This window comes from Pezoporus flaviventris, unplaced genomic scaffold, assembly GCF_033815535.1.
Source record: "Pezoporus flaviventris isolate CSIRO_AGI_PZ_B2104156 unplaced genomic scaffold, CSIRO_AGI_Pfla_v1 ptg000213l, whole genome shotgun sequence".
Lineage (NCBI taxonomy): Eukaryota > Metazoa > Chordata > Aves > Psittaciformes > Psittacidae > Pezoporus > Pezoporus flaviventris.
Window position 1 is genome coordinate 1,447,325 of NW_026892761.1, and position 21,519 is coordinate 1,468,843.

The 21,519-nt window shown below is 56.7% G+C and overlaps 1 protein-coding gene across 3 annotated transcripts; it reads right to left on the reverse strand.

Moving 5' to 3' along the window:
* Positions 1 to 7,984: 7,984 nt before the first annotated feature.
* GMEB2 (glucocorticoid modulatory element binding protein 2) lies at positions 7,985 to 20,542 on the reverse strand. 3 transcript variants are annotated; one of them, XM_061441300.1, is made up of 9 exons: positions 20,014 to 20,542; positions 16,449 to 16,546; positions 15,616 to 15,746; positions 13,995 to 14,098; positions 12,554 to 12,711; positions 10,932 to 11,003; positions 10,242 to 10,379; positions 9,583 to 9,705; positions 7,985 to 9,484 (listed from the first exon to the last, which is right to left on the reverse strand). In XM_061441300.1, the coding sequence occupies exons 1-9, from the start codon at positions 20,142 to 20,144 to the stop codon at positions 8,838 to 8,840; spliced, it is 1,602 nt and encodes a 533-aa protein (XP_061297284.1). In that variant the 5' UTR covers positions 20,145 to 20,542; the 3' UTR covers positions 7,985 to 8,837. The 3 variants fall into 3 exon arrangements, with proteins under 3 accessions (XP_061297284.1, XP_061297285.1, XP_061297286.1); XM_061441301.1 differs by having other exon boundaries at positions 15,616 to 15,743; positions 20,014 to 20,537; XM_061441302.1 differs by lacking the exon at positions 20,014 to 20,542 and having other exon boundaries at positions 15,616 to 15,738.
* Between the last annotated feature and the right edge of the window lie 977 nt (positions 20,543 to 21,519).

Consider the following 21,519-nt stretch of genomic DNA (forward strand, 5'->3'; position numbering starts at 1 on the left):
GCCATGGCTCTGCCTGGCCTCTTAGCTATGAACTGACCAAACCTACAGCATCTGCAGGGACCAGCGCGGGCCTGCTCAGGCAGCATCCTCACCCCTGCGCTGCATTCTGTGGGTACCCAGGCCCAAAGCCCCAGCCGAGCGGGCAGGTTAGAGCCATCCCCCTTAAGAAGATAAAGAAGATGCTTTGCACTGACATGAAATAACTTGGGAAACAACCAAATCGTCAGAGAGCAGCTCTAAAGAGCAAAAAGGCAGGAGTAGGGGTGGGACACTGCGTCTGCTTCCCAAGGGATGCTCCACTGGTCCCCAGTGAGACCACAAAGGCAACAGAGTGCTGGGGATGCAGATCCTGCATCCGAGGCTGCTCCTGCCAAACCCCTGGCCCTGGGAACTGAGGCAGAGGTCTGGGGGGACATGGTCTGTCCTGAGCACATCCCATGCCTGGCTGCAGGAAGAAGGGAGACCCCAGCACCTTTGGGGGCACGTTTCAGCTCCTTTGGAGCTAGCAGGGCCCAAAGCACACTCCCAGCTGAAGCAGGGTTAACATCTGCAGCCTGGGAACACTGCAGTTTCCCTCCGACAGCAGCTTCACCTTCCTTCCTCGGGAATTCTCTTCCTTAGGACAAGCCCTCCTGGGAAAGGCACTCACAGCCCGGGTTTGTCACCAGCTGCACAGATGTTGCACAACTCCAAAATACCTCGGTAGCACACAAAGAGAGGGTGGAATCTGACCGCTGGCACTCAGCTCCATGGAGCAGGAGCCGAGCTTCCTGGTCCCAGTGCGTCCACAGCCACAGAGCCCCGAGGAGGAGCAGTCCTGCAGCAGCAACAACGCTGGCCTGATGGTTAAAAGCTCTAAGAACTACATCAGGACCATGCAGGACAGCTGGGCTCTTGCCGGCATTCATGCCTAGGCAGGACATCCCAGCTTGCTAAAGCTAAGAGGGAGCATTCCGCCTTTAAAGGGTCAATTCCCTTGCTGTTTATTTTGTTGAAGAAAGCCTTGGATGTGGAGCAAGCTGCCAGGACACGCTCTGGGGCTGGAGGTGGGAGGGAAGAGGAAGGGGAAGTGCAAACCCCTCTTAAAGCCTCCGCACAGCACCAGCACTGAACTTCAAGCCTCTTCCTCTCTACAACCATCTTATACCAGGAAAGAAAGAGGGGAAAGCTATTGGTTTTGCAATCCAGGCCGGGATGCAGGAAAGATGCAGGCACAAGGAAGCGTGGGGAGGTGAGCCAGGAGACAGCTGTCTTACTGATAACAACCCCCTGATACCAACAGGGCAAAATCCAAGAGCCCGGAGGGAAGTGGGAGCGGACTGAGCTCCCGATTGACCAGCCAGCCCATGGTTTGCACGCTGAATTCCGCATGTTTTAAGCAAAGCAACCCCTTCCCAGCGGTCCTGAACAGCCCAGCCGGGTGTTTAAAGCCACTTGCACCCACTGACGGGTGGTTTGTTGTACACCCACCCCTGCACCAACCACAGCCCCGTCTCCCCCGATCGCACACACCCTCAGCAGGCACCAACAGAGCCACAAGCCCCCGCTGCAGCCTCCCTGCAAACCAACCCGACCCACACCATCGCGTTTCCTTTGCCCTCAAGCCGATGCTCCAGGTCAGGGCCGGGCCACGCCGCGTCCCACCGAGACCCCCAGGCCCGCGCTGACACCAGGAATAACCCCATCCCCCTGGGAAGGGTGAAGGGAAGCGTGGCCGCGGCGGAGGAACGCTCCCCTCCCGCCGCCATCCCGGAGGCCTTTTGTCAGGTCCTGCCTGCTTAATGATTAACAGGGATTAGGCAACGCTACGCTGGAGTAAGCCAAGTGCCCCTCGATCAGAGCCGGTGAGGGGGTCAGCGTGCCGGGGTGGGGACAGGCCTGTGGCACCCAGGGATAGGACCCGGACCCGGTTCCTGGTCCCTGCCGAGCACCGGAGCTGGGACTTGGGGGGAGTTTTTGCTCTCTCCTGTGTGAGCACTCGGAGCAGCGATGTGGCACCAGTGCAGCATCCCCCAGCTCCCCATCAGCGACCAGGCGGGCTGGAGGGGTTTGGCACCATCACCTCCGGTTATTTGGCTGCACGAAAATCGCACCCCCTTTGGTATTCGCCTCCGGGGCAAAAGCAACCTTAGAGGCTCTCGGGGCCCCTCCTCGCCCCAGCCTTATCCATCAGCACAATTCACACCGTGTCCCACCCAGGGAGCTGGCACCGCGCTGGCTGCTGCCAAGTGACACCGTGACACCGCTGCCCAGGCACCTCTCCCCTCACTACCGCGTTCCCATTACCCCAGTATAAAAAGTTCACTTTATACTGGGAGCTCCCACCCGCATCCTTGTCCCCCTGCCCGGGGCTGCGCACCCGAACACCGTGACCCACCCCCAAAAGGCTCAGGGATGCTGCGAGCCGGGGCAGGACCGGGATGAGCCCCCCCGGAACTCCCCAAACCGTGTAGCTCCCCAGAGCCCGCTGCAGGGCTACCGGGAGCGCCGATCCCCCCCTCCCCGGTCCACCGGAGCCCCCCACGCCGCTCTCACCGCCGCCGCCTCGGGGTGGGGGGCCGGGGTCTCGCCGCCTCCGGTGGTTTCGTTCCTGGGGCCTCCCCGCATTCAAACCGGGGCCGGACTTCGCGGAAATTGCATCACGGCGGCCCCGCCTCGCCCCGCCCGCGGGCATCGGGGGGAGCCGGTACCGGCACCGGGCGGCGGGAGCCGGCGTTGGGCGAGGGCAGCGCTGCCCGCACCCGCTGCGATCGGGACCGGCTCTGTGGCCCCCCCGACCCCGGCCGCGGGGGTACCGGTTTCAAACCCTGGTCTTCCCCCCCCCCCCCGCGCATCCCGGTCCTGCCCCACCGCCGCCGCTGCTGCTCACTGCTCACCCGTGCTCGGTCCCTTCCAGCGCTCGAAGCCGGCTCCGGGGGGGAGCAAAGCAGAGACGAAGCGACGGTCCTGGTCCCCAGGTCCCCAACCCGGCAGTGGCTGAGCCTCCGCTTAAATAGGGATTCCGGGAGGGGCCCCGCGCTGGTTTCCTTTCTGTTCATCAGCATCACTTTCGTTTTCCGTTTGCTTCCCAGCCAAGGTACTCCCGGTTGACAAAGTCCAACCTCAAGCCAAAAACCATCAGCACCAACCCCCAAACGAGCCCGGTCGCGCTGAGGTGCCCCGAGGCGAGCTGGATGCCTGCTCTGTGCAGGGCTGCAGCACCCACACCTCTGGTGGCAAGACCTGCATCCCCGTCTGCAGGACACTGCGCCAGCAGCATCACCCGATGCTGAGCACTCTGGGTGCAGGGGGCTCCTCATCCCTCCAGCATCGCCACATCACAGCCCTCAGAGCCAAGCCTGCAGCAGCTCAGCACATGGCACAAGTGGTGGTGTCAATTTAAGAGTGGCACACACAGATGGATGGGAAGTGCAGCAACCCAAAATCCCCCCCCCAGAACATACACATCCAAGCAAAAGGCCCAGGAGGTTCCTCTAACACCCCTCCGGCCCCACAACCACACCGCAGCACCGGAGCTATGGCAGAGCCTTGGAGGGAGCCCCCACTCTGCTCCCATCCAGCATCACCCCAGGGTGCCCCAAGGCAGAGGGATGCCCAGGCCTGGGGGCACTGGATGGACACCACTGGAGCAATGGGCGGCCATGGGAACCGGCTGCCTACGGGCATCAAAGCCGCTGTCACTGCTGGAGCCGAGGGCACACCAGCTCCCAGCAGCAGGGCCATGGTCTGCTCCGTGCTTTGTCAGCCAGGAGCAAGCGGGGGGGCTCAGCCTCACGGCAGGAGGTGACCCCATGGAGCCCCCCACATCGGCTTTCCTGCTCGGGATGGAGCTTCCCAGCTTTTCCCCTCACTGCTGCCACGGGAGCTGCTCAGCTGGGGCAGCGCAGGAGCCCCGTCCCTGCCCGGGAAAGGAGCGGTCCCTGCCCCATGGAAGATGCAGCTCCAAGTGAGGCCAAAGGGAAAGCATCAGCTCAGGAAGTGAGCACAGGCACCGGGACACGCAACAGCGACGGAGCCCGGCCCCGGTTTGAGCGTGGGCAGAAATCTCCCCCTCCACAGCACTGACTCTAAACGCCTCTGTAACAGCCCAGACACCATCAGACGGCAGCAAGAACCAGAAACAAAGCACCCCTAAACCCATCCCCACGGTGTCCGAGCCAGGCTTGCCCCAGCACTGGGGCTTTGCTCGGGTTTTCCGGGTGTGATGGATGGAGTTTTACAGGCGGGATATTCCCCCTGCAGCTCCCGCAGCAAACAGCTTTCAGTGTCTCACATGCAGCCTCCCGCACACGGACAAAGGCGGCTGGAGCAGGGCAGCAGCCCAGGGAGAAGCCGGGCTCTGCTGCCCCTTACCCCGTGGCCGGAGCAGGGAGGAGGCAGCGCCGCGTCAGGGCGGGGAAGAGCCTGAACCTGGGACGCAGAGCGAGGGGAAAGCCCCGAGTTTCGGTTTCCGTTTCTGCAGCGATGCCGTCAACAGCCACGGAACGGGGGGGGGGGGGGGTACCAGCTGCAGCCCCCTCCCCATCCCCGAGGACAAGCTGGGACCCGGGAAGGCGTCCCATGAGGATGCTGGAGCATCTCCTGCCCTGGTAACCCCCCTAAAGCAGCCCAGAGGAACCGGTCCTCGGCAGGACCACGGCGCGGCTCTGCCTGCACCGCTGCCGGAGGGATGCAGCGGGAGCATCCCCGGGTCTTTCCCAAAAGCTGCCGGATGCCTGGAGGAGAAAACGCATCCGGTCGTGCCCCCATCGCCACAGAACACAGGGAAAACAGGGACTTGGCACGAGGCATCCGCAGCCCTTACGTAATTTAGGGATGCGAGTCCTGCAAACGGAGCAGCCCTGGCTCCCCCCGGGGTGCTGCCCGGCCCCATGATGGGGAGGAAAGGGAAGCACGGCTGAGAACTCCTTGGAAGGCAGCTCCCGTCAGCACCAGACCGGCAGAGCGGGCACCAAGGACCCCCGGCTCACACACCAGTTGACCCATTGCGATTTACCCCAATGCTCCAGTTGTGGGGTGCCCGACTCCCCACTGCAGCTCTGGGAGCCCATCCCAGGTCCGTGGCAGTGCAGCCCCCTTGGGGATAACAGAGCCCCAGATCTCAGCGCTGCTGTCAGTGCCATGGGGTGACCCTCCCTCTGATCTGCAGGTGGGATGCGCTCACCGTGCTTCAATAGCGATGCTTCACTCCTACTGCTGAAACCTGGGCTGGAGAACCAGGAGACAGAGCAGCCATGCGCACCGTGGGACACGTACCCTGGCCAGAGCATCTTGCAATGGTCCCGTCCCTGCTGCATCCAGCCCATCGCCAGTGCCCCACACAGTCGCTGATGATCCCCACTGAGAGCTTGCTGCACGTGACTTCCCCCTTGCTTTTCCCTCTCAAGCCTCAGCCCTACCACGCGTTACCAACAGCCCTACAAGCACCCAGATGCTCTCCACAGAGCAGGGAAGCACCGCAGCGCGCTCAGGATCAGCACAGCCACTGCCAGAGCATCCCAGCCTGTCTTTCCAGGGATACAGGGCTTCCCCGCAAGCTGCTGCAAAGGGAGGGGAGGATTGCACCAGCCCTAATCTGCCTGAAGAGCTGTTATTGCTTGGAGAACTGTTGACATCCCTAGGGAGCCTTGCCGTGCAGGGCAAAGGACATCCATGTGGGGAAGTGATCTATAGGCTCCAGAGCAGGTAAACGGGCCTGGAGGCAGAGAAGAGCTGCTGCCTGCTCTGCCCTGGCACTCGCTGCCCACTGCCACAGCCCCAGCACTGCACACACCAACATGGGGATGCCACCAGCCTGAATTCATCCCTCTCCCAGATATCCATCAAGAGGAGGCAGGAGATCCCTCCAGCTGCATTCCCATCCAAACCTGGCCGTCTCCTCGCAACCCACAGCCCCTGGATAACCTGGATGGGTCTGTCCCAGGCAGAGACAGCTGGTGCAGGATGCTCAGCCCATAGCTCTCGAGGGCTGGGCAGGTGAACCAATGCATTCTGGAGCCCAGCACTGCTGGGGACAGCAGCCCTGTGACCAGAGGGACCTTCACTCACTCTTGCAGTGCAGGAACAGGGGGCTTTGGGGTAGAAATGCACCCCCAGATCCAGCTCAGCACTGCTGCTTACACTGGAGAGGCTTGAGGCTCACAGTGACCACAAGCCTTTATAGCTCCTTGGTCTAAGGCTGTCCCAAGTACGAAGATAAGACGGAGAAAAGGCACTGATACCTTAACAGCAGGAGGCAGGGAGGGAAAAGGCTCTGTTTAGGCAGGGCTCCTCTTTAAGGGCTGCAAGTCCTGGGGTCAGGCTCAGCTGAAACAAAACAGAACCCAACACCTGAGAGGAACAAACCTCTTCCTCTTCTAAACACAGCTTGAGGAGGTGTTATCAGCACCGGGTGCAGCCCTGCCATGGAAAACCAACCTCTGGAGCCACGTTTGGGGCTCCCCGGCCCCATGCACACCCTGCCTGTGCTGGGGGCACTCCAAGGACAGCCCGGTCCCCCCAAAACACCCATCTCAGCTTAATGTCCAAGTTAAAATTGGTCCTTTGCAACGGGACCCCATGGGCAGCACGGCAGCGGGTGTTGGGGATGGAGGCACTGCTGAGTGCCACAAGCACCCAGTGAGGACCCCGCCGCCTCCTGCACCGTTGCAGGATGCGGATGTCGGTGTAGGCACTGCTGCAGGGAGGCTTCTTCCCAGGATGCTGCTGCATCCACCCACATTCACAGCCCAGGCAAAGGGTGGGAAAGGAAACCTAAAGCCATCCCAGCATCCCTGAAGCAGAGCAGATGCAGTCCCTAAACCCCAGCTTTCACAGAGACTCCTGAATTACCTCCATAAAGACTCTGTGGCTGACAGCATCCACCATGGCATGGGGATGCACAGGCTGGACCAGCGGCGGTCAGTGGGCACAAGGGCAGGATGGACAGAGACACCCTCCTGCTTCACCCAGCTCACCCCAGCATCCTTTCCAACTCCAGGCACCGCTCCCTTCACAACATTCCTGTTCCTGATGGCCACATCCATCACACCAGGGGTGGAAGCAAGAACAAAACTCATTCCATGGGAACGGAATGAAAGCCCTGAGGATGGTGGGACACTGGCACAGGCTGCCCCATCCCTCAGCCATGATGACCTTCATGGGGTTGCTGTTCTGCCACGCTTCCGACCTTCCCAGCTCCTGAAATTAAAAGCATCATCTGTAAAGAAAACCAAAATAAAACCCTTATTCCATGAACACGTTTGGGATGAAACCGCTCCCACTCAAGGGACAGCACCAAAATCACTTAAATTCATGTGTTTGTCAGGGCCTGTACCGGTGCCAAGGGGGTTTTCTTCCTCTAGGAATCGTCCACTCCTAACACAAACTCTGCTCTTGCCTTCCTGTAACAAACCCAGGCTTTCCCCCCTAAGTTCCATTCCCCCCAGTGCATCACCAGGCCAGCCTCACACCCAAACCCCACCCTTTATGGTTAACACCCCCCCCAAACACAGCAATGCATCCCAACCCAGACACTCCGAGAGCACCACAGGATTTAGGGCATCCCCTAAAGGATCCTTGCGTGCATGCGGACAGCAACGTGTGCATCCTCAGCGTGCTCTGCCCTGTCCTACGCCCCCGTTGCAGCCCCAGAACACACGGAACCGGTAACACTCTCTTCAGAAAAATATTTATTAGCTCACGGAAGCGACCTCGCATCGCTGCTGCCGCCGGAGCAAGTGGGCAGAGACCCCAGCACATCCAGCACCCGACCCCTGCCCGCCGGAGGCAGCGGGAGCCCCGCTGCAGCTGCACGCGGGCCCTTGAACGGGGCCATGAGACAACGCAGCGAGTTAAAGGGTGGAAGGAGTCCTGGGGGATGGAGCACCCCGCTCCACAGTAGCTGCTCAAATCCAGCAGGGAGGGAACGGCAGCACCCGGCTCCCATGGGATGAGGCGCCCCAACGGGATGCTGGGGACCAGCCTGAGCCTGCACTCTTTAAGCGCAAGGTCCTTGGAGCGCTGTTGAGCTCAGCTCCGCACATCCAACGTTTCCCTCTCCCAGCGCATCCTTCACAAAGGGCTTTGCTTAAAAACTGCTGTTTGCATAAAAAAAAAAAATCCCCAAGAATGGATTTTTATAGAGAAAATAAGAAAGAGACCCTAAATCCTCACAAGTTACAGCTCCTCCGGCTCTCTGGGTTTCTCTCCCTCCTTCCTTCCCCCAGCAGAGCCGGGCAATGCATCACGACCACCATCACAAGCTCCCACTTGTTCCTGCCACCCCAAGCCAGCGTCACACGCGGAAGCCAAGCTCCCAGGGCCTGTGCCCGGGCTGCCATGCACAGCCTCTTCCTGCTCCCGATGGACAACCCGCTCCTGGCGTCCCCTCTCCCTCCCTGCAGCCCCTAGGGATGGGGAGCAGCATTTCCCTGACTCCCATCAGTCCGCAGCAGCCAGATCGGTGCCTGCTCAGTGCTTCGCCTGCTCCTCCTTCCGCTACCTCCTTCTCCCTGCCCTGCATCCCTGGCTCCTCAATGGACACTGCTCCAGGTCCGCCTGCAGATGAGGCAGGGCTGATGAGCCAGAGCAGAATAACTATCGCAAGAGAACAGGGGAGGAAAGCTTTATACAAAAGTAAGCCTTTGGTCTCTTTTCTCTGCTCCAAACAGGGCACTTCCACCTCTCCCTTCTCCAGGCATCTTTCCTCCCCCTCCTTCCCTCTGACCTGCCCCTGGTTACCGATGTTGAGCCGCTCTGAGTCTCCTTAACCCCTGCTCCTCGTTCCACAGCGCAGCCAGGGAGAAGGCAAGTTCCACCCAGAGCACGGCCAGCGTCCCTCCAGGCACGTCCCCCCTTCACTTCTGCTCCGCCTCATCAGCCACTGCGCTCACCTCGATGGTGGCGGCGGCGTGCTCATCCCCGGTGGCCTCGGTGGCACCGGAGGGGACAGTCACGACCGTGCTCCCGCTGGGAGCCATCTGAGTCACGTTCTGGATGGCCGTGCCGAGGCCCGGCAGCGTGAGCAGCTGGAAGGGGCTCACCACCTTCACAACCGTGCTGCCGTCCTGCACGGCGGCCGTGCTCAGCACCGTCAGGTTGGAAGCGTCCGGGTGGATCTCCACCGTTCCCGGGAAGGTGGAGCCGGCGGAGGCCAGCACCGTGTACCCCCCCAGCAGCGGGGAGGCCGGGGAGTTGGTGGCAGGAGGCTGGGACGGGCTCTTCCCCAGCACCGGCGCTTGGAGGGTCGAGACCACTTTGCCCAGAGGGAGGTTGGCGAGCTGGGAGACAGGCACGCCGGGGGTGACGGCGAGCTGTGCCGGCTGCGACAGCACCTGGGAGGTGATGGCAGCGGGGCCGGAGGTGGCCCTGGTCAGCCTGGGACGTTTTAAAGGCGTGGGGACAGAGACGGGTGTGAGGGTCATGAGGACGTTGTTGAGATGCTGCGCTTTGTGCTTCAGCTCCTTCGCTCGCTTGCGGTGCTCGTCACACTGCTGCTCCAGAGCTGCAGAGGGAAGAGGGATCAGCAGCAGGGATATGGCAGCGCCCGTCCCACCACGCCTGGTTTACCATGCGCCAGCTTTAACACGTCCGTGCACTTACCTGCTAAATCCCGTGTGTACTGCTCCCTCGAGCGATCCATCTGACACTTGTGGCTGGCCAGGACCTTCTTGACCAGATCCAGCATCCCGAAGTTCTGGACTACATTGTTGAGTAAAACAGCATCTTAAAAACAAGACAGAGACCTTTGAGTGAAGCAAAATTCCCCGTGCAAATTAGCTCCAGCTGGGTAAAAAGCCCCATGACAGTGAAGACATTCAGCTGAGACAGCCAAAAGCTGATGGAAGTAAAACAGGAGGCTGGGGAAGAGGAGAGGACAAGAGAAGTCATGAGAAAGTGCAAGAGGTCACTAGAGTATAAACAGTCCTCTCCTGCTTAGCAGGGGTGATAAGGAATCTGCTGGCACGGTAGCTGGTTGCTGCATCGTTATTCTAAAGGCTTAAATTCCACCTCAGCTCCCAAGCCAAGCGCTTGTCCAGACCCACAGCCAGTGGACTGGAATCCCAGGGCACAGGGAACTGGAGAATTGAGGCCACCTGAAGTATCCCCGAGCACAGCCAAGAGCCTGCTTGCAGAGCAGCCAGAAGTGGGATTTACTTACGATGAAACCCATGTCCCTGCAGTGCCACCAGATATCCCAGAGGAGAAAAACCCACAGGCCCCTATCCTGAAATGACCCTTGGTCGTGCCCAGGCCCTTACCACCGAGCTGCAGTGGTGGATCCTGTGCTCGCTGCTGCAAGCCCTTCATGGTCTCCACCAGCTCCTGGTGGAACTCCTGGATCACTTCTTCCAGCAGACCCGTGTCCTTCAGGCCTCGCCAGAAAGCAAAGGTGTCATCTGGAGAAAGAGAAAGCAAGGGAGAACCTCAAAAGCCTCACAGGGGTTTTAACAGTGATCCGCTCTGGGTTTCCCTTCTGGCCCCACTAAGGGCGAAGACCTGCTTGGCTGCAGGCACAGGGTACTGAGGCAAAGCCCAAGGAGGGGCAGCTGGAAAAGGACTCGCTTTCCCCATCCTCTGGCACACACAAAGAGGACACTGATGCTACAAGAAGTGCTCAGAGAGCACCAGAGCAGCAAGAAGGATTTTATGACTCCCCTGATTTGATTTTCTTTTTTCCCCTAGAGCCACACCAAGCGCTCGGCCTTAGCTTCGACATCTTAGTGCTGAGGAACAACCTCATCCCAAGACAATGCTGCAGTCACACCTCACACAGGCAGGATATAACACAGCAGTACGTGCCCATAAGAAGCAACCGGATAATCCCAGTGGATCCTCAAGCAGAGCTGCTCCAGCAAGAGGAATCCTGCGCCTCATCCCTGCTGTTTCCCTCTTTCCCTACATCTCCTCCATCCTCTGCAATGCTGAGCCCAGCAGATCCCAAGCAGTACCTCCAATGCTGGTGCTCCAGTCGCTGGCATCCTCACATGTTTCTATGGTAATCGTAGCTGGGGATCCGTTCACTGCAACCAATAGCAAAAGAAGAGAAGAAAAAAACCCAAATCCTGATTTTCCTGTGTGTTTCACGGGCTCTTTCCAAGGGAAGCATTCCCTCCCTCACGCCTGGGACTTCTCCTTTTCATTTCTGTTTGACCAGAGCTCTCGGAGCTGAATGAGACGGGCAGGGTTGCTGTGCCAGCACGAGTTATTTTTTCCACACTGGAGTGCAGCACCCCAGGGGTTACTTCTGCAACCCTTGCACAAGAACACATGCCCACGAGCAGCACTTCCCTCTCATTCCCTGCACACACACAGGAACTGCTTAGAGCAAAAGTCAAACAGATTTAGACTCTGCATTCCTTTTGGCTATCCTTTTGTAGGACTGGGATGTCTGGAGGGTTTCTAAAGCCTGGAAGGGGAGAGCATCCTCCCATGGGATGCAGGGGGGCTCCCTCCCTCCCTCCAGCTCTGCCAAATCTCAGGGATTTTGTTACCATAGAGCCAAGGGAACCAGCGTCACTTGAGCCGTGGCAGAAGCAGGATGAATGGGAATGTGGCCAGAGACCCACAGTGCTGCACGGAGAGTTTAATGCTCAGCCGCTGCCATTAAACCCAATTACTCTGCTCCTTTACCCTGCAGCCTTCAGGGCTCTGGTTATTCCAGCACAGCCCAGCAGCCTGGGAAGCATCTCCCCTTTAGCAAGCAGATGTCCACGCCTAAGAGGAGGCTTGGACAGGCTGCATCATGCATCGGCACCAGCATCCCTGCCACAACCCCAGGCCGTGGTCCCAAGGGGCTCGCTCTGTCCTTGCTCTCCTCCCAGACACCATCAGGAGCACGGGATGTGGGGCTCCTTGGGGGCTCAGGAGCAATAGGAGTTAAGAAACGTAGAAGCACTTAGAAATTAGAAAGCTTTCCAATAATAAAGCTGCCTGTAATTATAGGTAAAATTAAATTTAGGTCTACGGCTGCGCAGCCACAACAGCATTTAAATCCAGTTTTATGAACTGCATAGATGAGTGTAGATTGAAATAAGGCTCTATTGTATCCCCTAGTTCTCTTTAATCTCTCATCAGACAAAGCAGCCAGGGAGCCCTAAATGAAAACCTCTAAATTGTTCCAGAAGTCAAGTTATTGCTGGAAGGAGAAGGGACTCCTGCTCTGGCACCCTGCATGGCAGGAGAAGCCAAGCTGATCCCTGCTTCCCGGGATGAGCCCTACGGACACAGTTCCAAGGAAAGAAGGGAACTTCATCGAGCAACCACTATTGTTCTCTTACAGACTAACTGCAGTCTTCTCTGCTTCAGTTACCCAGTTAGGGGTAAGGCAGGACAGCTCTTTGGATCATGCAGTGTTACAGAGCAACGAGGTGAGTTACTGCATCTCTGCTGAGATGCTCTAACAATGGCTCTGCTATGGGGAATCCTGCAACAGAGCAGGGAGAGGAAGCAGAGGATGAAACAACCCACAAAGCCAGGAAGAGGCAACAGTGTGGGCAGTTGGTTAGGCAGCATTTTTGTGCTTTAGTGCTTCAATGCCCCTGTTTTGGGGGTGAGGAACGGCTGGACGTACCATCCGCAGAGGCGGGGGTGAGAGGGATGTACTCAGTTGATGCCTGGCTGGTCAAGGACACCCTGGCTCCAGTCAGGTCGATTTTGGTGCTCCGACACGTGTTGGAACAGACCTTTGTGTGCTGGTAGAAATCCAGCTCTCCTGAGTCCATGATCTTCCTGAAAGACAGGGAGCAAGCACAGGGACAGGCACATCAGCAGGAGCAGAGAGCTCCGAGATGCAGCTCCTGGCAGCCTTCACCCCCAAACTTCTCCAAGTTCCAGATGAAAAGCCAAAGCCAGGAGAGCAGGCAGAGGCAAGAGAGTGAATTTCCCTTGCTGGGACTGATGAGCTCCTGGCTTGTTGAGGGATGAAGAAAAGAAGGTCCCAGACTGGTTCCACCAGCACCTTCCCCCTGTGCACACCTGCAGCTTCCAGCACAAGGGGGGCTGAAGTCTCAGCTCAGGGTGAGACAGCACAAAGTCTCCTCCTTCCCTTTTTGACTCTACACCTCAAAAAGAGATGGGGCATAACCCTATTTATAAGCTCAAATAAGGCCTCTCAGCTTAAGCAAAGGAGGTTGCGACATCGGTGTATGACATCTTCCCAGCAAGCATGTTGTCTCCAAAGCATCCCCAGGCTTTGGCAGCCAACAGCCACCTGAGCTTCCCAAGATTTGCTCTCATGGGTTTGCCTCCACACATTCCTCATGAAGTTTTTCCCTTGAAAGACCTGCCTTGCCAAAGCATGCATAAGCCTATTATGCAAAATCTACGTGGAGCAAAAGCTGCTTAGAAGGAATATGGGAGATGCCTGCATTGAAGCAGAAGAATGAAGGCGAAGGCAATGTCACCCTGTGAGATGAGTGCAAACCCACCAGCAACTCCCAGGGAAAGAGGTGATGCTTTTGCATCCTGCCTGCAGGCAGAGCCAGACTTTAATTAAACCACAGTCTCAGGCTGGTGCTCATGAAGACCATAGAAGAATTAAATTACTGTAGTTAAGACTAGAGAAGAGAAACGCTTGCATAAATAAGCTTTGAGTAATTCCTTGGTGCAGAAAAAAAGGAAAGCAACATGAAGCAGACATGCTGCAATGGGAGTGTTAGTGGATGACCGATGGACATCCTTTTGATGGGTGACATGGAGAACCTGCAGACAGCACAGCCTAACCACCAGAGGCCATTAAAATCTTCAATGGTTTTATGCCAGCTGGGAACTTGATGTGGTTCACGTCCTAAAAGGACTGCGGAAACGCTTCTTAGCCCAAACCATTCCCTAGGCACAAGGATAAAGCAAAGCCATTGGACAGACCACACTTGGGGCCAGGCTGTTATTAAGACAAACATCCAGTGGTGCATTTGCTCCCTCAGCAGCGAAACAACCGTGCCAAGGGCTCTGTCCTACCCCACCGTTATCCCCCAGGGAGAAGAAGCCTCCACTGCTCCTCTGTGGATACAAACCGGAGCATGATCCCATTCATCCGAATCGCCCGCTTCCAGTCCTTCAGGGTAGACTTGCCCGCCAAGTGGACAAACTCCTTGGGACTAATGAGGTGATCGTCAAACTGCAAAGGGCAGAAGTGCAACATCAGTGTCACAAGCCATAAACCAGCCGCAGGGCTGCCCTGCGAGCACGAGTCCACAAGCTCGTGATGCCCCGGTGGCATTTCCTGGTACCCAGCGGTGGGCTGCAGCCACATCACAGCCTCCACGTGCTCTTTAAGGAATACCACCAAACCAGATGGCTGACGCACGCTTCCCCACCTTAGAGAACATTATTAAAGGCAAATATTGCTCTCATGGATGGCTGGTGAACAGCTGCTCAAAGCCAAGGCTTTGGGAGGGTGTGGAGCAGAGGAATTTGCTGCGTGACCAAGCCCAGGCAGGAAAAACACTCCATAGCTTGTGCAAACTGCCATGAACAGCAGTGACCTGCCCGTGCTCCACTCCACAATGAAACCCAGGCTGTCGCTGCTCATGTTTCAGTCCAGGGGCACTCTACACCCCACACGAGTGAAGGACGGAGAGGCCCAAGTGGTCTTTGGCCTCCTGCTACCGCGCACAACCAGCGCTATCAGGGAAACCTCTGGCCTCTCTCACAGCTCACACCCACTTCCACCGAAAACCAGCTGCAGGGAGTTGGCACACACTGTATCAGCAGCCAGCTCTTCCCCTCCTTCTACTGCCCTACACACCCAGCTGTGCCTGAACCCATGCGCTGCCCTAAAGGCAACCTGCAGAATCATAGAACACCACGTTGGAAGGGACCTCAAGGATCATCTGGTCCAAGCTTCTTGGCAAAGCATGATCCTAACTAGATGGCCCAGCAGCCTGTCCAGCTGAATCTTAAAAGGGTTCAACAGTGGGAAGAATCAGGCAGTCCTCTAAAGAGCTGCTTTAAAGCCCATCTCAAAGGATTTCCCAAGTCCAGGCCTCCTCCTTTCAATGCTCCTGTTGACAAGCATGAAGCTTACTCATCATTAGTAAATGAGAACCTGCTTCTCTGAACACGTATATGGGTTTCAGTACAGAGAGGAGAGTGATTTTAGGCAGCAGCAGGACTTGTCCTCTGCCTCGGGGACGGAAAAGACCATCTCTCTTATGAGTGGCAAGGACCTTTGGAAAGCCCTTTTGCAAGGGAGCCCAGAAGAGACGCTCCCTCAGCAGGTATTGTTTAGCCCATGTACAAATGCCAGCAATGCCTCACTCGTTGTATGGTCCTGAGCTCATGCAAATTTTAACCATGAGTTATCCAGGGCACGGCAGAAGCTGTTCACTTGGCCCCCTACCTATAAACTCCTCAACCTTCAAACTGAGCAGACACTGGAAGCGCCCGATTTTCCCAATCTTTCCAATAATGCAGTTAAATTGAAGCTGCATCTCTCCAGGCAGGACTGCTCAGCTTGGCTGAAGAGACAAATATCAGGTCCCACAGTACCAAAACCTCCTCCTTTCCAACCATGACACGGCTGTGATGTGAAGCGGCTCACCAAAGCTCAGCAAAACCAGGCCAAGCCAGGTGAGCTGGCAACACAGGCAAGGGAAGGCATCAGTCCAGCACCAGGGGGGGCTTCATTCTCACCTGCACACACTTCACATTGATCCCTGGGCACACAAACTTTCTCCAGATGAGGTTGGCTTTGCTGTCCCCGCAGGTGATGGGGTAGACAATCTCTGCCTCCAAACTGTCCTCATCTTCAGCCATCTTCACTTCTCACAGGGAACAGCAGAGGGGACAGATCAAAACGAAACGTGAGTCACAGCCTCCCATTCCACACCCAACACATGCAATGAGAAAGCAGTTCTAAAGCTCAGCATTACAAACCACACGTGTACCCAGTGCGTGGTGGGGGGAGCGATGGGGTTTGTGGCCACCACTCACTTGCACTTGGCTACCAAAGCACCCAACCACCCCCATTTCTCAGGTGAAACAGCCCAGGTGAGGAATCAGCAGCCAGGGCTGGAAAAAAGATCACTTCCTGATAAAAGGAATTGGCTGGTTGTGTAATTACAAAGTCACCCTTGGTTTTAAACTGTTTCAAGTCAACTCCAGCCCAGCTGGCCGCAATCTTTGCTCACTACATTCACTGGTAAGCAAAGCCAGCAAGCTTGCTGCAAAGCTGAGATCCCCACCACGAACTAGATGTGCAGGAGCCAGCAGCAACAGCCAGGCTCAGGGACTCATCCTGCACCAGGAGAGGGCAGCAGCAGCCCAGCCAGCAGCTGCCAGCTCCTGCCACCCAGCCCTTGCACCTCCTGGGCTCCCCTGGGTGCTAGGGAGAGCATCCCTGGTACCCCAAGAGAGCATCCCCAGCAGCTGGACCCTACCAGCAGCACCAGCACAGGGCTGTGCCACGTTGGGGTGATGGAGCTGGTGCAGCTCAACCAAGGGGCTATATCAGGGGCTGCACCTACCTAGGACTGCTTCCTTCAGATGCGTGGAAGCTGTAAAGGCGGCAGCAGCTGCAGCAGCTGCATTTTCAGTCTCCAATGTGTCTTCATTTATGTCACCACTGGTACGAGAGTCAGAGAAGCAGAGTTAAGCCACATGGAAATGCCACCCCATCAGTGCCCCATGGAGACACTGCCCCGAGCCACTCGCACTGCATTTTCCCACGAGCTTGAAGTCAGCTCTGGCTTTGAGAGGCTCAGCTCCAGTTTCCCATAGGCAGATGAAGAGCCCCGCAGCAGGACCGCTGCCAGCAGCCCGGCCGGCTCCTCCTCGCCTCCCTTTTAATCCCAGCCCCAGCAAGCTGCTCCAGTGCAGCGGGAGCTGCTGTGGAGGGATGCTGTCAGCACAGCCCCTTGCTCACAAGGTGCTGCGAGCCCCTTGTAGCTTTGCTTGAGAAGATCTCCCCAGGACAAACACGTGTGAAACATGCTGCTGCTGCCAGGGCAATGGACTGCCCGAATCCCCTGCTACACGGGGTGCTCCCAGAGCAGAGCCTCAAAGAGCTGCTAATACACTACAAAGGAGTTTGACAAACCCTAAAACAGGAGATCCAAGATAATGTGAGCCACGGAACCTCATAATAAACCTCTGAGCCTCTTTCAACTTGATATACTCAATGCATTAGTAACTAGTATGTGGCTATCAGAGTTGGGCTTGTTCAGCCTGCAGAAGAGAAGGCTTCAGAGAGACCTTACAGCAGCTCCAGCGCCTAAAGGGGCTACAGGAAACCTGGAGAGGGGCTTTGGACAAGGGCCTGAAGGGACAGGCCAAGGGGAATGGCTTTAACCTGCCAGAGGGGAGACTGAGATGAGCTCTTAGGCAGAAGCTCTTCCCTGTGAGGGTGCTGAGGTGCTGGCACAGGGTGCCCAGAGAAGCTGTGGCTGCCCCATCCCTGGCAGTGTTCAAGGCCAGGTTGGACAGGGTCTGGTGCAACCTGCTCTAGTGGAAGGTATCCCATGCTGATACCCATATGATCCAACCTGTGCATCACAGCCAGCTCTCAGCAGGGACCATTCCTGATCTGTTTTAAGATTTGGTTTTGCTATGGAAGATGTCCAATTACTGTAGCAAGCTTGTCCTGCAAGGGTGGGGAGGAAACAACAGTTAACTCTTCACATCCTTCAGCATATTAACTTCCCAAGGAAGACTGTAAGGAGAAAACAAACCCGAAATCTACCCTGGTTTGGTACCACGTGAACTGAAAGGCTGGACCTAGTGACTCACTGGCAACCACACTCCCCACCCGTGGTGCCACGGGGACAAGCAAATTCAGGAGCAACTGGTTTTTCCATCCTGACCTCCTAACACACAGCTAGGGTGGAACTGCAGCTTCAAAGCACCCTTCCCTTGCCAGTTGCAGAGCAGGCACCTGGTGAGGAGCAGCACCGAGATAAGGGCATTGGTGTGGACAGAGCTCAGCCTCCCTGGGTGAGTAACTCAGGAGATGCTGCTTCAAAGGCCAGGTGGGACATTACACTGCCCCTGCCCAAACACACAGACCCCAAGGAGGGCAAGGTGCTGGGCATTTGCACATGGGTGAGTGTTAGCGGTAGCAATCTGACATGAGAAAAAGGGAAGAATTATAACCTGGGTTTTCCTCGTCAGTTTGCTGCGTGGTTCTTGCATTTCTCCAAGTGCATTTGGAGAAAAGCCAGCAGTTCCACTTCAGCAGGGTGCCAAGAGGCAGCAGCCACATCTGATGTGCAAAGCCCCGCACTCCCCGACTCTGGAATCCCACCAGATCAAAAACCTCCACTGACTTATCAGAAGAAAAAACCCAGCAGAAGGCCAGCACCTGAAATGGAGCTTCCTCCAGGACTCATCGCATCGACACCACTCCAAAAAGTAATCAAAAGGCATGACTGGATTGGGATAAATAACCCAGCCCACATGTGCCACCCCATCCTCCAGGGAGAAACAAGCTTCTACAGCTTCTATGAAAAGCAGCCTGTGTCTGCTATGGAGATGTAATTGGGTGGGGAAGAGAAAACCACAAAAGAAGGGTGAGTTTCTCCACCCTGCTTCCCCCATCCCATTCCAGAGGGACAGACTGAGGCAGATGGAAGAGCAGGAGAAGCCTCAAACACCTCCCAGGCCCCAGGAGTGCATCCCACCAAGCTGGTCCTGCCTTCGCCGGTTGCCATGACGAAGCCAGGGGAGGATGGCTCTCATCTTCCTCCCCGGGAGGATCCATCAGCCAGATGGAAGAGAAGAGAGTGTGTGCTGATAAAGCAGTGGGCTTGTCCCCTGTCTCCTCCACTCCTGCCTTGCCTGGAACCTTGAGAGAGAAAAACAAAGTCCCCACCAGAAACCTGCACTGGGAATGCTGATCAGGAACACAAGCACCTCATTAGAGCCTCAAGGACAGATCCCTTCCAATCGCAGATGAAAGAGAAAAGCTTCTTGATGGCTGTTACTGTTTCCCCACTCCCCTCTGCCTTTTCCAGTCAATCTTAAGAACACATGAACTAATTAAGCTCTTCACCACTGGTTGCATAATCTCTTTTTCTTAAATAGCAAAACCCTACCCAAAGGAGCACTAGAAAGGAAGAGGCGGCCCCCAAGCTGAGCTTGGTTTCCAAGTACCACATAAGACAAGTTGAAAGCCCTCTGCCCGTGTGAGCAGTGACTGAGCCAAAGCAGAGGAATCCCAGCCTGTGCTTGCAGCCACTTTTCCTACGCCAGCTGGGGCTACAAAGAGGAAACAGAGGGAGAAGGAGGCAGTGCTGCTGTCCAAGGCTATGGAGAGACCACTGGTGGCTCCTGCTGCCCCCCACCAGCCCCACAGCCCTGCTTGTGAGGGGAGTCCCAGCAGCTGGCACAATAGGAGTTGGGCAGGTTTTGCTTCATGAGCCCAAGATCTATGTCATTCCCATCAACCTGCTACTGTCCTGGAGCACGTGGGAGCAAGGAGCCTGCCCACCAGCCCTTCCTCAGAGAGATGCATGGAAAAATCCCAGGGAATCTCTTGGAGCCTGCTAAAATAAGCTCCACTCTGCTGTAGCTAAATAAAATTCATCCTCCCTCCACTGTGTTAGGGCTGAATGGCTCCCGACCATTCAAGGGACATCCAGGAGAGGATGAGAAAAGGTTTCCAAAGGAAAACAGGAGGGAAATAAGAGAGAAAGGAAATCAAACTGCTTGAGCCAGCCTCTGTGCTCCTGGACAACACCACACTGCTTCACATGGGTCTGCAAAGGCTCAGAGCCACATTAAAACCAGAAACCACTCTGCATCCAAAGCCACATCCCAAGTTTCACATCTGGCTGCCTCTCCACTGAGGGAGCTAAGGAAGTTACCATAGGGCAGGCAGCAAGGAGTGGAGCCTTTCATCCCCACCATCCAAAGAGCATCAGTGAGAACCTAACAAAGAACCAGAGACTGGCCAGGCATCACTGAGGTCCCTGCTGTGAGAAGTGATGCAGGAGGAAGGAGCAGGGGATGAAACACACCCAGCCCTGCTCAGCACAACCAGGGTGGGAGGGCTCCCAGCCCATCACCTCGGTGAACACCAGCTCTGTCTCTTACCCGTGCTGGGACAGGTTGGTGGTGACCAGCACCGTCTTGACCTCCTCCACGCCGCCTCCATCCACAGCACCGTCGGGCGTTGTCACCACCACCACCTCCTCCATGTGAACACTGACATCCGGAGTTGCCATCACGAGGTCTCTGCCTGTGGAAACATAAAGGGAAGCCCCATGTCAAGAGGTCTTCCTGCTAAAATCAGTCACGGAAGGACCATCAGTGTGGTGGGAGCAAGGGGAGAGGAGGCTGCAGGGAATCTGTGCTCTGAAAGGAAAGGGATTAGCAAATCCCCAACTGCTGCATCCCAAGAGGAGGGATGACAGAAGGCTTGTAATCCAGCACCCACTGCAGGCCGGGTGAGGGTGATGGGCACAGTAAGGGACCACAGGTGGTGAGGGACAAAGTGTGGGAGCAGATGCGAAGCAAAGAACTGGTCCCGGCCTTCACCAGAAGCTCTCTGAAGGTACTCAGCTTGAAGGTGTGCTTCCAACTGTATTCCAAACTGCCTTGGAAGGGTTTCAGGAGCTCACACTGCCTCCTCCATGGCAGAAATTGGGACCGTCCCCTCCTCCAAAGTCACACATACAAAAAGATTCAAACTCAAAGAGCACTTGAAGCCTGCACCACAACGTGACACCTGGAAACTAAATCAAGGTGTGATAAACCAGCGCTAGATTTCAGTGCTTGAAACCCTGCACATCCTGTACTTCATGCACATGAAGAACCTGGGGGGAAACCCCGAATCCTGGTTGACTGCAGGCACGAGGAGCCGTGCACCTTCCTGCGCCCATGGTTGTGCTCCAGCCCCACTGCTGCAGCCTCCGCACCCAGAGCACAGCGCAACAAACACACGGGGGAAGCCCCGGTGCTCGGGGATGCCATCGCCCACCCCTGCTGCCAGCTCAGCCCCGGGCCTGCTTCCCCCGGGATTCCAGGTGACTCTGGAAGGGAAAGCAGGTTTTAAGCCATTTAAGTAATAAGAGAGGGCAGAAAGGGAAACAAATACCCTTTAGGAACACATGCGTGTGTAAGCACCCCCCAAACACCCCGGCTGTTGTTAACGTTATGAGGATAGCACGATAAAACTTTGCAGATCAGCTTCCGATGGGATCTTCAGCCCTGTTCCATGAGTGAACTATGCCTGCATTACCCCCTCACACCGCAGAGCACATGCATGCTCAGGTATGGAGGCAGGTGACCCCAACACGTCTCCCATAGCACCAACACATCTCCCATAGCATCAACAGACCTCCCATAGCATCAACACACCTCCCATAGCACCCACACCACCAGTGCAGGCCCGGCAGAGACAGGGAGCCTTCAGCTCATCAAGTGCTCCCCATGGCCAGGTCTGGCCATCCACACACAGAGTCCTTTGGCTCCCACCACCTTCCCCAGCCACCATCAGAGCCATGCAGGGAGCTGATGGGTCTGATGTGAGTCTGCAACACAATTCCTGCCCTGCAGAGACTCCAGCCTGACCCACAGGATGCTCTTCCCCTCCACGGA

Bases quoted from the DNA above. Each gene is read 5' to 3' on its own strand.
- GMEB2 (XM_061441300.1), bottom strand. From the start codon at position 20,144: ATGGCAACTCCGGATGTCAGTGTTCACATGGAGGAGGTGGTGGTGGTG. The intron at 16,547-20,013 runs GTAAGAGACAGA...CTCTCGTACCAG, and splicing joins ACCAACCTGTCCCAGCACGG to TGGTGACATAAATGAAGACA. The intron at 9,485-9,582 runs GTAAGTGCACGG...TTCCCTCTGCAG, and splicing joins GTACACACGGGATTTAGCAG to CTCTGGAGCAGCAGTGTGAC.